At 44.0% G+C, this 12050-nt stretch overlaps 1 protein-coding gene across 1 annotated transcript; it reads right to left on the bottom strand.

The window, feature by feature from the left end:
* Positions 1-809: 809 nt before the first annotated feature.
* LOC123732712 (protein BUD31 homolog) lies at positions 810-11469 on the bottom strand. The gene is made up of 4 exons (XM_045711969.1): positions 11364-11469; positions 11043-11207; positions 7890-8056; positions 810-1211 (listed from the first exon to the last, which is right to left on the bottom strand). Exons 1-4 carry the CDS (start codon positions 11467-11469, stop codon positions 1161-1163), a joined length of 489 nt encoding a protein of 162 aa, XP_045567925.1. The 3' UTR covers positions 810-1160.
* Positions 11470-12050: the final 581 nt, after the last annotated feature.

Here is a 12050-nt window from a genome sequence, read left to right as displayed (position 1 = left end):
TGTCCCACAGACCTATACAGGGAGTAGGGGGGGTAGAGAGTAGCATGTGGAACAGCCCATCCCACCCTCCCCTGTCCCACAGACCTATACAGGGAGTAGGGGGGGTAGAGAGTAGCATGTGGAACAGCCCATCCCACCCTCCCCTGTCCCACAGACCTATACAGGGAGTAGGGGGGGTAGAGGGCAAGGGGGTTAGAGTCCAGGGGCCAGAGACTAGGGGGCTAGAGAGCAAGGGGGGCTAGAGAGCAAGGGGCCAGAGAGCAAGGGGGGCCAGAGACTAGGGGGCCAGAGAGTAGGGGGGCCTGAGAGTAGGGGGGCCAGAGAGTAGGGGGGCCAGAGAGTAGGGGGGCCCAGAGAGTAGGGGGGCCAGAGAGTAGGGGGGCCAGAGAGTAGGGGGGCCAGAGAGTAGGGGGGGCCAGAGAGTAAGGGGGGGCCAGAGAGTAAGGGGGGCCAGAGTAAGGGGGGCCAGAGACTAGGGGGGCCAGAGACTAGGGGGGCCAGAGACCAGGGGGGCCAGAGACCAGGGGGGCCAGAGACTAGGGGGGCCAGAGACTAGGGGGGCCAGAGACCAGGGGGCCAGAGACCAGGGGGGCCAGAGACCAAGGGGGGCCAGAGACCAGGGGGGCCAGAGACCAGGGGGGCCAGAGACCAGGGGGCCAGAGACCAGGGGGGCCAGAGACCAGGGGGGCCAGAGACCAGGGGGGCCAGAGACTAGGGGGCCAGAGACTAGGGGGCCAGAGGCTAGGGGGGCCAGAGACTAGGGGGCCAGAGACTAGGGGGCCAGAGGCTAGGGTGGCCAGAGACTAGGGGGGCCAGAGAGTAGGGGGCCAGAGAGTAGGGGGCCAGAGAGTAGGGGGCCAGAGAGTAGGGGGCCAGAGAGTAGGGGGCCAGAGAGTAGGGGTGTATTTGAGATTAGACGCTCCAGGGTCATGAAGCACACAGGTGGAGTAGACGAGCCCTGATGTCCCGTAGAAAATAACTGACGATCCACAGCAAAACAGCCAGGCCAGACTAGACGATCCAGAGAAAAACAGCCAGGCCAGACTAGACGATCCAGAGCAAAACAGCCAGGCCAGACTAGACGATCCACAGCAGAACAGCCAGGCGATCCAGACCTGACTAGACGATCCACAGCAGAAGAGCCAGGCGATCCTGACGATTCAGCCGGAGCAGCCTCGGCAACCACAGTGGGTACACTCTATAATCCTCCCCTGGGAGAGAGAGAAACAGAGAGACAGAGAGAGAGAGAAACAGAGACACAGCGAGAGAGAGAGAGAGAGAGAGAGAGAGACAGAGACAGAGACAGAGACAGACAGAGAAACAGAGAGAGACAGAGACAGACAGAGAAACAGAGAGAGACAGAGAAACAGAGAGAGAGAGAGAGAGAGACAGAGAGACAGAGAGAGAGAGAGAGACAGAGAGACAGAGAGAGAAACAGAGAGACAGAGAAACAGAGAGACAGAGAAACAGAGGAACAGAGACAGAGAAACAGAGAGAGAAACAGAGAGAGAGACAGAGAGAGAGACAGAGAGAGAGACAGAGAGAGAGACAGAGAGAGAGAGAGAGAGAGAGAGACAGAGAGAGACAGAGAGAGAGACAGAGAGAGAGACAGAGAGAGAGACAGACAGAGAGAGAGACAGAGAGAGAGACAGAGAGAGAGAGAGAGAGAGAGAGACAGAGAGAGAGACAGAGAGAGAGAGACAGAGAGAGACAGAGAGAGAGAGAGACAGGGAGAGAGAGAGACAGGGAGGGAGAGAGAGACAGGGAGGGAGAGAGAGACAGGGAGGGAGAGAGAGACAGGGAGACAGAGAGAGAGAGAGACAGAGAGAGAGAGAGACAGAGAGAGAGACAGGGAGAGAGAGACAGAGAGAGAGAGAGACAGAGAGAGAGAGAGACAGAGAGAGAGAGAGAGAGAGAGAGAGAGAGACAGAGAGAGAGAGACAGAGAGAGAGACAGAGAGAGAGAGACAGAGAGAGAGAGACAGAGAGGTTAACAGACTGGGGGGTATCCACTAGGAACTGAAATGGGAAGGAACAAACGTGAATTTGTCCGATAAGGAACCATAGTTTTCGTTGCACTAATGAACACACCTCAGGCAGAGTGAAATATCACCGTCAATTACCGGATTATAAGCCGCAACTTTTTTACCCCCTCAGGCTTTGAACTTCGCGGCTTAAACAACGACGCGGGCTAATATATGGATTTTTTTACCGCTTTCAAATTTGTGGGTCCTGACAGCGTGGAGCATTGTCCCCAAAAAAAAAAATCCACTGTCGTCAACGGGTTTGGAAAGGCTGGACTGCTCCGTGTTGAAGAGGGCTCAGCGGGGGGGGGATTTGCCTCCGGATGAAAGGGACGAGAGCGACAGTGAAAACGATCCCAATATCGGATGAAGCAATTCTGAGGATATTCAACTCCGACACCGAAGGAGATTGTTTCAGTGCACAGGAGGAGGAAGATAGTGACCAATGACTTTCTTGGTAGGCTACTGTTTACTGCTAATTTTTTTAATTTATTGTTGTTTACAAGCCGTGTTTTGTTAAAGCCTGTGTAAAGTTAATTTGTTTCAATGTACCGGTTAGGCACCTGCGGCTTATAGACATGTGCGGCTTATTTATGTTCAGAATAATAATATATTTTTTTTAATTCAGTGGGTGCGGCTTATATTCAGGTGCGCTCAATAGTCCGGAAATTACGGTAAATGACAGTGTATTGATAATATGGTATAGTGGTGTAGTGGTGATGTGTTATAGTGTAGTAGTATAACAGTATTATAGTAGTATTAATGCAGTACTCACCACCTCCAGTTTGCTCTTGGGGACTCTATAGTAGTATTGTAGTATTATTGTAGTATTATAGTAGTATTATAGTAGTATTATTGCAGTACTCACCACCTCCAGCTTGCTCTTGGGGACTCTATAGTAGTATTATAGTAGTACTATAGTATTATTGCAGTACTCACCACCTCCAGCTTGCTCTTGGGGACTCTATAGTAGTATTATAGTAGTACTATAGTATTATTGCAGTACTCACCACCTCCAGCTTGCTCTTGGGGACTCTATAGTAGTATTATAGTAGTACTATAGTATTATTGCAGTACTCACCACCTCCAGCTTGCTCTTGGGGACTCTATAGTAGTATTATAGTAGTACTATAGTATTAATGCAGTACTCACCACCTCCAGCTTGCTCTTGGGGACTCTATAGTAGTATTATAGTAGTACTATAGTATTATTGCAGTACTCACCACCTCCAGCTTGCTCTTGGGGACTCTATAGTAGTATTATAGTAGTACTATAGTATTATTGCAGTACTCACCACCTCCAGCTTGCTCTTGGGGACTCTATAGTAGTATTATAGTAGTACTATAGTATTATTGCAGTACTCACCACCTCCAGCTTGCTCTTGGGGACTCTATAGTAGTATTATAGTAGTACTATAGTATTATTGCAGTACTCACCACCTCCAGCTTGCTCTTGGGGACTCTATAGTAGTATTATAGTAGTACTATAGTATTAATGCAGTACTCACCACCTCCAGCTTGCTCTTGGGGACTCTATAGTAGTATTATAGTAGTACTATAGTATTAATGCAGTACTCACCACCTCCAGCTTGCTCTTGGGGACTCTATAGTAGTATTATAGTAGTACTATAGTATTAATGCAGTACTCACCACCTCCAGCTTGCTCTTGGGGACTCTATAGTAGTATTATAGTAGTACTATAGTATTAATGCAGTACTCACCACCTCCAGCTTGCTCTTGGGGACTCTATAGTAGTATTATAGTAGTACTATAGTATTATTGCAGTACTCACCACCTCCAGCTTGCTCTTGGGGACTCTATAGTAGTATTATAGTAGTACTATAGTATTATTGCAGTACTCACCACCTCCAGCTTGCTCTTGGGGACTCTATAGTAGTATTATAGTAGTACTATAGTATTATTGCAGTACTCACCACCTCCAGCTTGCTCTTGGGGACTCTATAGTAGTATTATAGTAGTACTATAGTATTATTGCAGTACTCACCACCTCCAGCTTGCTCTTGGGGACTCTATAGTAGTATTATAGTAGTACTATAGTATTAATGCAGTACTCACCACCTCCAGCTTGCTCTTGGGGACTCTATAGTAGTATTATAGTAGTACTATAGTATTAATGCAGTACTCACCACCTCCAGCTTGCTCTTGGGGACTCTATAGTAGTATTACAGTAGTACTATAGTATTATTGCAGTACTCACCACCTCCAGCTTGCTCTTGGGGACTCTATAGTAGTATTATAGTAGTACTATAGTATTATTGCAGTACTCACCACCTCCAGCTTGCTCTTGGGGACTCTATAGTAGTATTATAGTAGTACTATAGTATTATTGCAGTACTCACCACCTCCAGCTTGCTCTTGGGGACTCTATAGTAGTATTATAGTAGTACTATAGTATTATTGCAGTACTCACCACCTCCAGCTTGCTCTTGGGGACTCTATAGTAGTATTATAGTAGTACTATAGTATTATTGCAGTACTCACCACCTCCAGCTTGCTCTTGGGGACTCTATAGTAGTATTATAGTAGTACTATAGTATTATTGCAGTACTCACCACCTCCAGCTGGCTCTTGGGGACTCTATAGTAGTATTATAGTAGTACTATAGTATTATTGCAGTACTCACCACCTCCAGCTTGCTCTTGGGGACTCTATAGTAGTATTATAGTAGTACTATAGTATTATTGCAGTACTCACCACCTCCAGCTTGCTCTTGGGGACTCTATAGTAGTATTATAGTAGTACTATAGTATTATTGCAGTACTCACCACCTCCAGCTTGCTCTTGGGGACTCTATAGTAGTATTATAGTAGTATTATAGTATTAATGCAGTACTCACCACCTCCAGCTTGCTCTTGGGGACTCTATAGTAGTATTATAGTAGTACTATAGTATTATTGCAGTACTCACCACCTCCAGCTTGCTCTTGGGGACTCTATAGTAGTATTATAGTAGTACTATAGTATTATTGCAGTACTCACCACCTCCAGCTTGCTCTTGGGGACTCTATAGTAGTATTATAGTATTATTGCAGTACTCACCACCTCCAGCTTGCTCTTGGGGACTCTATAGTAGTATTATAGTAGTACTATAGTATTATTGCAGTACTCACCACCTCCAGCTTGCTCTTGGGGACTCTATAGTAGTATTATAGTAGTACTATAGTATTATTGCAGTACTCACCACCTCCAGCTTGCTCTTGGGGACTCTATAGTAGTATTATAGTAGTACTATAGTATTATTGCAGTACTCACCACCTCCAGCTTGCTCTTGGGGACTCTATAGTAGTATTATAGTATTATTGCAGTACTCACCACCTCCAGCTTGCTCTTGGGGACTCTATAGTAGTATTACAGTAGTACTATAGTATTATTGCAGTACTCACCACCTCCAGCTGGCTCTTGGGGACTCTATAGTAGTATTATAGTAGTATTATTGCAGTACTCACCACCTCCAGCTTGCTCTTGGGGACTCTATAGTAGTATTATAGTAGTACTATAGTATTATTGCAGTACTCACCACCTCCAGCTTGCTCTTGGGGACTCTATAGTAGTATTATAGTAGTACTATAGTATTATTGCAGTACTCACCACCTCCAGCTTGCTCTTGGGGACTCTATAGTAGTATTATAGTAGTACTATAGTATTATTGCAGTACTCACCACCTCCAGCTTGCTCTTGGGGACTCTATAGTAGTATTATAGTAGTACTATAGTATTATTGCAGTACTCACCACCTCCAGCTTGCTCTTGGGGACTCTATAGTAGTACTATAGTATTATTGCAGTACTCACCACCTCCAGCTTGCTCTTGGGGACTCTATAGTAGTATTATAGTAGTACTATAGTATTATTGCAGTACTCACCACCTCCAGCTTGCTCTTGGGGACTCTATAGTAGTATTATAGTAGTATTATTGCAGTACTCACCACCTCCAGCTTGCTCTTGGGGACTCTATAGTAGTATTACAGTAGTACTATAGTATTATTGCAGTACTCACCACCTCCAGCTTGCTCTTGGGGACTCTATAGTAGTATTATAGTAGTACTATAGTATTATTGCAGTACTCACCACCTCCAGCTTGCTCTTGGGGACTCTATAGTAGTATTATAGTAGTACTATAGTATTATTGCAGTACTCACCACCTCCAGCTTGCTCTTGGGGACTCTATAGTAGTATTATAGTAGTATTATTGCAGTACTCACCACCTCCAGCTTGCTCTTGGGGACTCTATAGTAGTATTGTAGTATTATTGTAGTATTATAGTAGTACTATAGTAGTATTATTGCAGTACTCACCACCTCCAGCTTGCTCTTGGGGACTCTATAGTAGTATTATAGTAGTACTATAGTATTATTGCAGTACTCACCACCTCCAGCTTGCTCTTGGGGACTCTATAGTAGTATTATAGTAGTACTATAGTAGTATTATTGCAGTACTCACCACCTCCAGCTTGCTCTTGGGGACTCTATAGTAGTATTATAGTAGTACTATAGTATTATTGCAGTACTCACCACCTCCAGCTTGCTCTTGGGGACTCTATAGTAGTATTATAGTAGTACTATAGTATTATTGCAGTACTCACCACCTCCAGCTTGCTCTTGGGGACTCTATAGTAGTATTATAGTAGTACTATAGTATTAATGCAGTACTCACCACCTCCAGCTTGCTCTTGGGGACTCTATAGTAGTATTATAGTAGTACTATAGTATTAATGCAGTACTCACCACCTCCAGTTTGCTCTTGGGGACTCTATAGTAGTATTATAGTAGTACTATAGTATTAATGCAGTACTCACCACCTCCAGCTGGCTCTTGGGGACTCTATAGTAGTATTACAGTAGTACTATAGTATTATTGCAGTACTCACCACCTCCAGCTGGCTCTTGGGGACTCTATAGTAGTATTATAGTAGTACTATAGTATTAATGCAGTACTCACCACCTCCAGCTTGCTCTTGGGGACTCTATAGTAGTATTATAGTAGTACTATAGTATTATTGCAGTACTCACCACCTCCAGCTTGCTCTTGGGGACTCTATAGTAGTATTATAGTAGTACTATAGTATTATTGCAGTACTCACCACCTCCAGCTTGCTCTTGGGGACTCTATAGTAGTATTATAGTAGTACTATAGTATTATTGCAGTACTCACCACCTCCAGCTTGCTCTTGGGGACTCTATAGTAGTATTATAGTAGTACTATAGTATTATTGCAGTACTCACCACCTCCAGCTTGCTCTTGGGGACTCTATAGTAGTATTATAGTAGTACTATAGTATTATTGCAGTACTCACCACCTCCAGCTGGCTCTTGGGGACTCTATAGTAGTATTATAGTAGTACTATAGTATTAATGCAGTACTCACCACCTCCAGCTTGCTCTTGGGGACTCTATAGTAGTATTATAGTAGTACTATAGTATTATTGCAGTACTCACCACCTCCAGCTTGCTCTTGGGGACTCTATAGTAGTATTATAGTAGTACTATAGTATTATTGCAGTACTCACCACCTCCAGCTTGCTCTTGGGGACTCTATAGTAGTATTACAGTAGTACTATAGTATTATTGCAGTACTCACCACCTCCAGCTTGCTCTTGGGGACTCTATAGTAGTATTATAGTAGTACTATAGTATTATTGCAGTACTCACCACCTCCAGCTTGCTCTTGGGGACTCTATAGTAGTATTACAGTAGTACTATAGTATTATTGCAGTACTCACCACCTCCAGCTTGCTCTTGGGGACTCTATAGTAGTATTATAGTAGTACTATAGTATTATTGCAGTACTCACCACCTCCAGCTTGCTCTTGGGGACTCTATAGTAGTACTATAGTACTATTGCAGTACTCACCACCTCCAGCTTGCTCTTGGGGACTCTGCAGATGCAGTTGGTCCCAAAGTTGGTGTCCCGTGTCTGGATGCATCGAAGACAGCACAGGTTCTCGTATCCCTGTTTCTTCCACTTAGCGATCAGATTCTTATCAGCATAACTCTCCTTTATACAGTAGTCATACAGCTCTACACACACAGAGAGACAGACAGAGACAGAGAGACAGAGAGACAGAGAGACAGAGAGAGAGAGAGAGAGAGAGAGAGAGAGAGAGAGAGAGAGAGAAAAAGAGCATTATACCTAAAAACCCAAACCCTAAAATAAGCAAACTCAACGCTCCACTAGCCTCTGCATCTTATATATTCAGTGTACGATGGTCTACCTCTGCTGACGGTCTTCCTCTTATGTAACAGTAATATCCATCTCTGCTGACGGTCTTCCTCTTATGTAACAGTAATATTATCTACCTCTGCTGACGGTGTTCCTCTTATGTAACAGTAATATCTATCTCTGCTGACGGTCTTCCTCTTATGTAACAGTAATATCTATCTCTGCTGACGGCGTTCCTCTTATGTAACAGTAATATCTATCTCTGCTGACGGTCTTCCTCTTATGTAACAGTAATATCTATCTCTGCTGACGGTCTTCCTCTTATGTAACAGTAATATCTATCTCTGCTGACAGTCTTCCTCTTATGTAACAGTAATATCTATCTCTGCTGACGGTCTTCCTCTTATGTAACAGTAATATCTATCTCTGCTGACGGTCTTCCTCTTATGTAACAGTAATATCTATCTCTGCTGACGGTCTTCCTCTTATGTAACAGTAATATCTATCTCTGCTGACGGTCTTCCTCTTATGTAACAGTAATATCTATCTCTGCTGACGGTCTTCCTCTTATGTAACAGTAATATCTATCTCTGCTGACGGTCTTCCTCTTATGTAACAGTAATATCTATCTCTGCTGACGGTCTTCCTCTTATGTAACAGTAATATCTATCTCTGCTGACGGCGTTCCTCTTATGTAACAGTAATATCTATCTCTGCTGACGGTCTTCCTCTTATGTAACAGTAATATCTATCTCTGCTGACGGTGTTCCTCTTATGTAACAGTAATATCTATCTCTGCTGACGGTCTTCCTCTTATGTAACAGTAATATCTATCTCTGCTGACGGCGTTCCTCTTATGTAACAGTAATATCTATCTCTGCTGACGGTCTTCCTCTTATGTAACAGTAATATCTACCTCTGCTGACGGTCTTCCTCTTATGTAACAGTAATATCTATCTCTGCTGACGGCGTTCCTCTTATGTAACAATAATATCTATCTCTGCTGACGGTCTTCCTCTGCTGACGGTCTTCCTCTTATGTAACAGTATTATCTACCTCTGCTGACGGTCTTCCTCTTATGTAACAGTAATATCTACCTCTGCTGACGGTCTTCCTCTTATGTAACAGTAATATCTATCTCTGCTGACGGTCTTCCTCTTATGTAACAGTAATATTATCTACCTCTGCTGACGGTCTTCCTCTTATGTAACAGTAATATTATCTACCTCTGCTGACGGTCTTCCTCTTATGTAACAGTAATATCTATCTCTGCTGACGGTCTTCCTCTTACGTAACAGTAATATCTATCTCTGCTGACGGTCTTCCTCTTATGTAACAGTAATATCTATCTCTGCTGATGGTCTTCCTCTGCTGACGGTCTTCCTCTTATGTAACAGTAATATCTATCTCTGCTGACGGTCTTCCTCTTATGTAACAGTAATATCTATCTCTGCTGACGGTCTTCCTCTTATGTAACAGTAATATTATCTACCTCTGCTGACGGTCTTCCTCTTATGTAACAGTAATATCTATCTCTGCTGACGGTCTTCCTCTTATGTAACAGTAATATCTATCTCTGCTGACGGTCTTCCTCTTATGTAACAGTAATATCTACCTCTGCTGACGGTGTTCCTCTTATGTAACAGTAATATCTACCTCTGCTGACGGTGTTCCTCTTATGTAACAGTAATATCTATCTCTGCTGACGGTCTTCCTCTTATGTAACAGTAATATCTACCTCTGCTGACGGTCTTCCTCTGCTGACGGTCTTCCTCTTATGTAACAGTAATATCTACCTCTGCTGACGGTCTTCCTCTTATGTAACAGTAATATCTATCTCTGCTGACGGTCTTCCTCTTATGTAACAGTAATATCTATCTCTGCTGACGGTCTTCCTCTTATGTAACAGTAATATTATCTACCTCCGCTGACGGTCTTCCTCTTATGTAACAGTAATATCTATCTCTGCTGACGGTCTTCCTCTTATGTAACAGTAATATCTATCTCTGCTGACGGTCTTCCTCTGCTGACGGTCTTCCTCTTATGTAACAGTAATATCTACCTCTGCTGACGGTCTTCCTCTTATGTAACAGTAATATCTATCTCTGCTGACGGTCTTCCTCTTATGTAACAGTAATATCTATCTCTGCTGACGGTCTTCCTCTTATGTAACAGTAATATCTATCTCTGCTGACGGTCTTCCTCTTATGTAACAGTAATATCTATCTCTGCTGACGGTCTTCCTCTTATGTAACAGTAATATCTATCTCTGCTGACGGTCTTCCTCTTATGTAACAGTAATATCTATCTCTGCTGACGGTCTTCCTCTTATGTAACAGTAATATCTATCTCTGCTGACGGTCTTCCTCTTATGTAACAGTAATATCTATCTCTGCTGACGGTCTTCCTCTTATGTAACAGTAATATCTATCTCTGCTGACGGTCTTCCTCTTATGTAACAGTAATATCTATCTCTGCTGACGGTCTTCCTCTTATGTAACAGTAATATCTATCTCTGCTGACGGTCTTCCTCTTATGTAACAGTAATATCTATCTCTGCTGACGGTCTTCCTCTTATGTAACAGTAATATCTATCTCTGCTGACGGTCTTCCTCTTATGTAACAGTAATATCTATCTCTGCTGATGGTCTTCCTCTTATGTAACAGTAATATCCATCTCTGCTGACGGTCTTCCTCTTATGTAACAGTAATATCTATCTCTGCTGATGGTCTTCCTCTTATGTAACAGTAATATCTATCTCTGCTGACGGTCTTCCTCTTATGTAACAGTAATATCTATCTCTGCTGACGGTCTTCCTCTTATGTAACAGTAATATTATCTACCTCTGCTGATGGCCTTCCTCTTGTAGAACAAGTCGAAGATATATCTGCTCCTCTGATGATGCAGTCTGAATATCGGCCACAGGGACTCCACCTTCCGCTTTCCCTCGTGAGGCTCCGTCTCGGCTGTAAGGAGACAAATCGCAACCTCGTCATCGATACAATACAGGAATTATCCAAGATTTCCCCCATTATCCAAGATTCCCCCATTCTCCAAGATTTCCCCATTCTCCAAGATTCCCCCACCATTCTCCAAGATTCCCCCATTCTCCAAGATTTCCCCCCCATTCTCCAAGATTTCCCCCATTCTCCAAGATTCCCCACCATTCTCCAAGATTCCCCCACCATTCTCCAAGACTCCCCCACCATTCTCCAAGACTCCCCCACCATTCTCCAAGACTCCCCCACCATTCTCCAAGATTTCCCCCATTCTCCAAGATTTCCCCATTCTCCAAGATTCCCCCCATTCTCCAAGATTCCCCCACCATTCTCCAAGATTCCCCCATTCTCCAAGATTTCCCCCCATTCTCCAAGATTCCCCCACCATTCTCCAAGATTCCCCCCACCATTCTCCAAGATTCCCCCATTCTCCAAGATTTCCCCCATTCTCCAAGATTCCCCCACCATTCTCCAAGATTCCCCCACCATTCTCCAAGATTCCCCCACCATTCTCCAAGATTCCCCACCATTCTCCAAGATTCCCCACCATTCTCCAAGATTCCCCCACCATTCTCCAAGATTCCCCCATTCTCCAAGATTCCCCCACCATTCTCCAAGATTCCCCCACCATTCTCCAAGATTCCCCCCATTCTCCAAGATTTCCCCCCATTCTCCAAGATTTCCCCATTCTCCAAGATTCCCCATTATCCAAGATTCCCCCCACCATTCTCCAAGATTCCCCCCCATTATCCAAGATTCCCCCATTCTCCAAGATTCCCCCCATTCTCCAAGATTTCCCCATTCTCCAAGATTTCCCCCATTATCCAAGATTTCCCCATTATCCAAGATTTC

The sequence above is a fragment of the Salmo salar genome, unplaced genomic scaffold (genome assembly GCF_905237065.1).
Source record: "Salmo salar unplaced genomic scaffold, Ssal_v3.1, whole genome shotgun sequence".
Taxonomy (NCBI): Eukaryota; Metazoa; Chordata; class Actinopteri; order Salmoniformes; family Salmonidae; genus Salmo; species Salmo salar.
The sequence above is the reverse complement of the archived record's forward strand: the minus strand, read 5'-3'. Positions and strand labels throughout refer to the sequence as shown.

Coding starts and splice junctions, on each gene's coding strand:
- LOC123732712 (XM_045711969.1), bottom strand. CDS start 11,469: ATGGGGGAAATCTTGGAGAATGGTGGGGGAGTCTTGGAGAATGGTGGG. Junction 8,057..11,042: donor GAGGAAGGCCATCAGCAGAG/GTAGATAATATT, acceptor CTGTGTGTGTAG/AGCTGTATGACTACTGTATA. Junction 1,212..7,889: donor CCAAGAGCAAGCTGGAGGTG/GTGAGTACTGCA, acceptor TCTCTCTCCCAG/GGGAGGATTATAGAGTGTAC.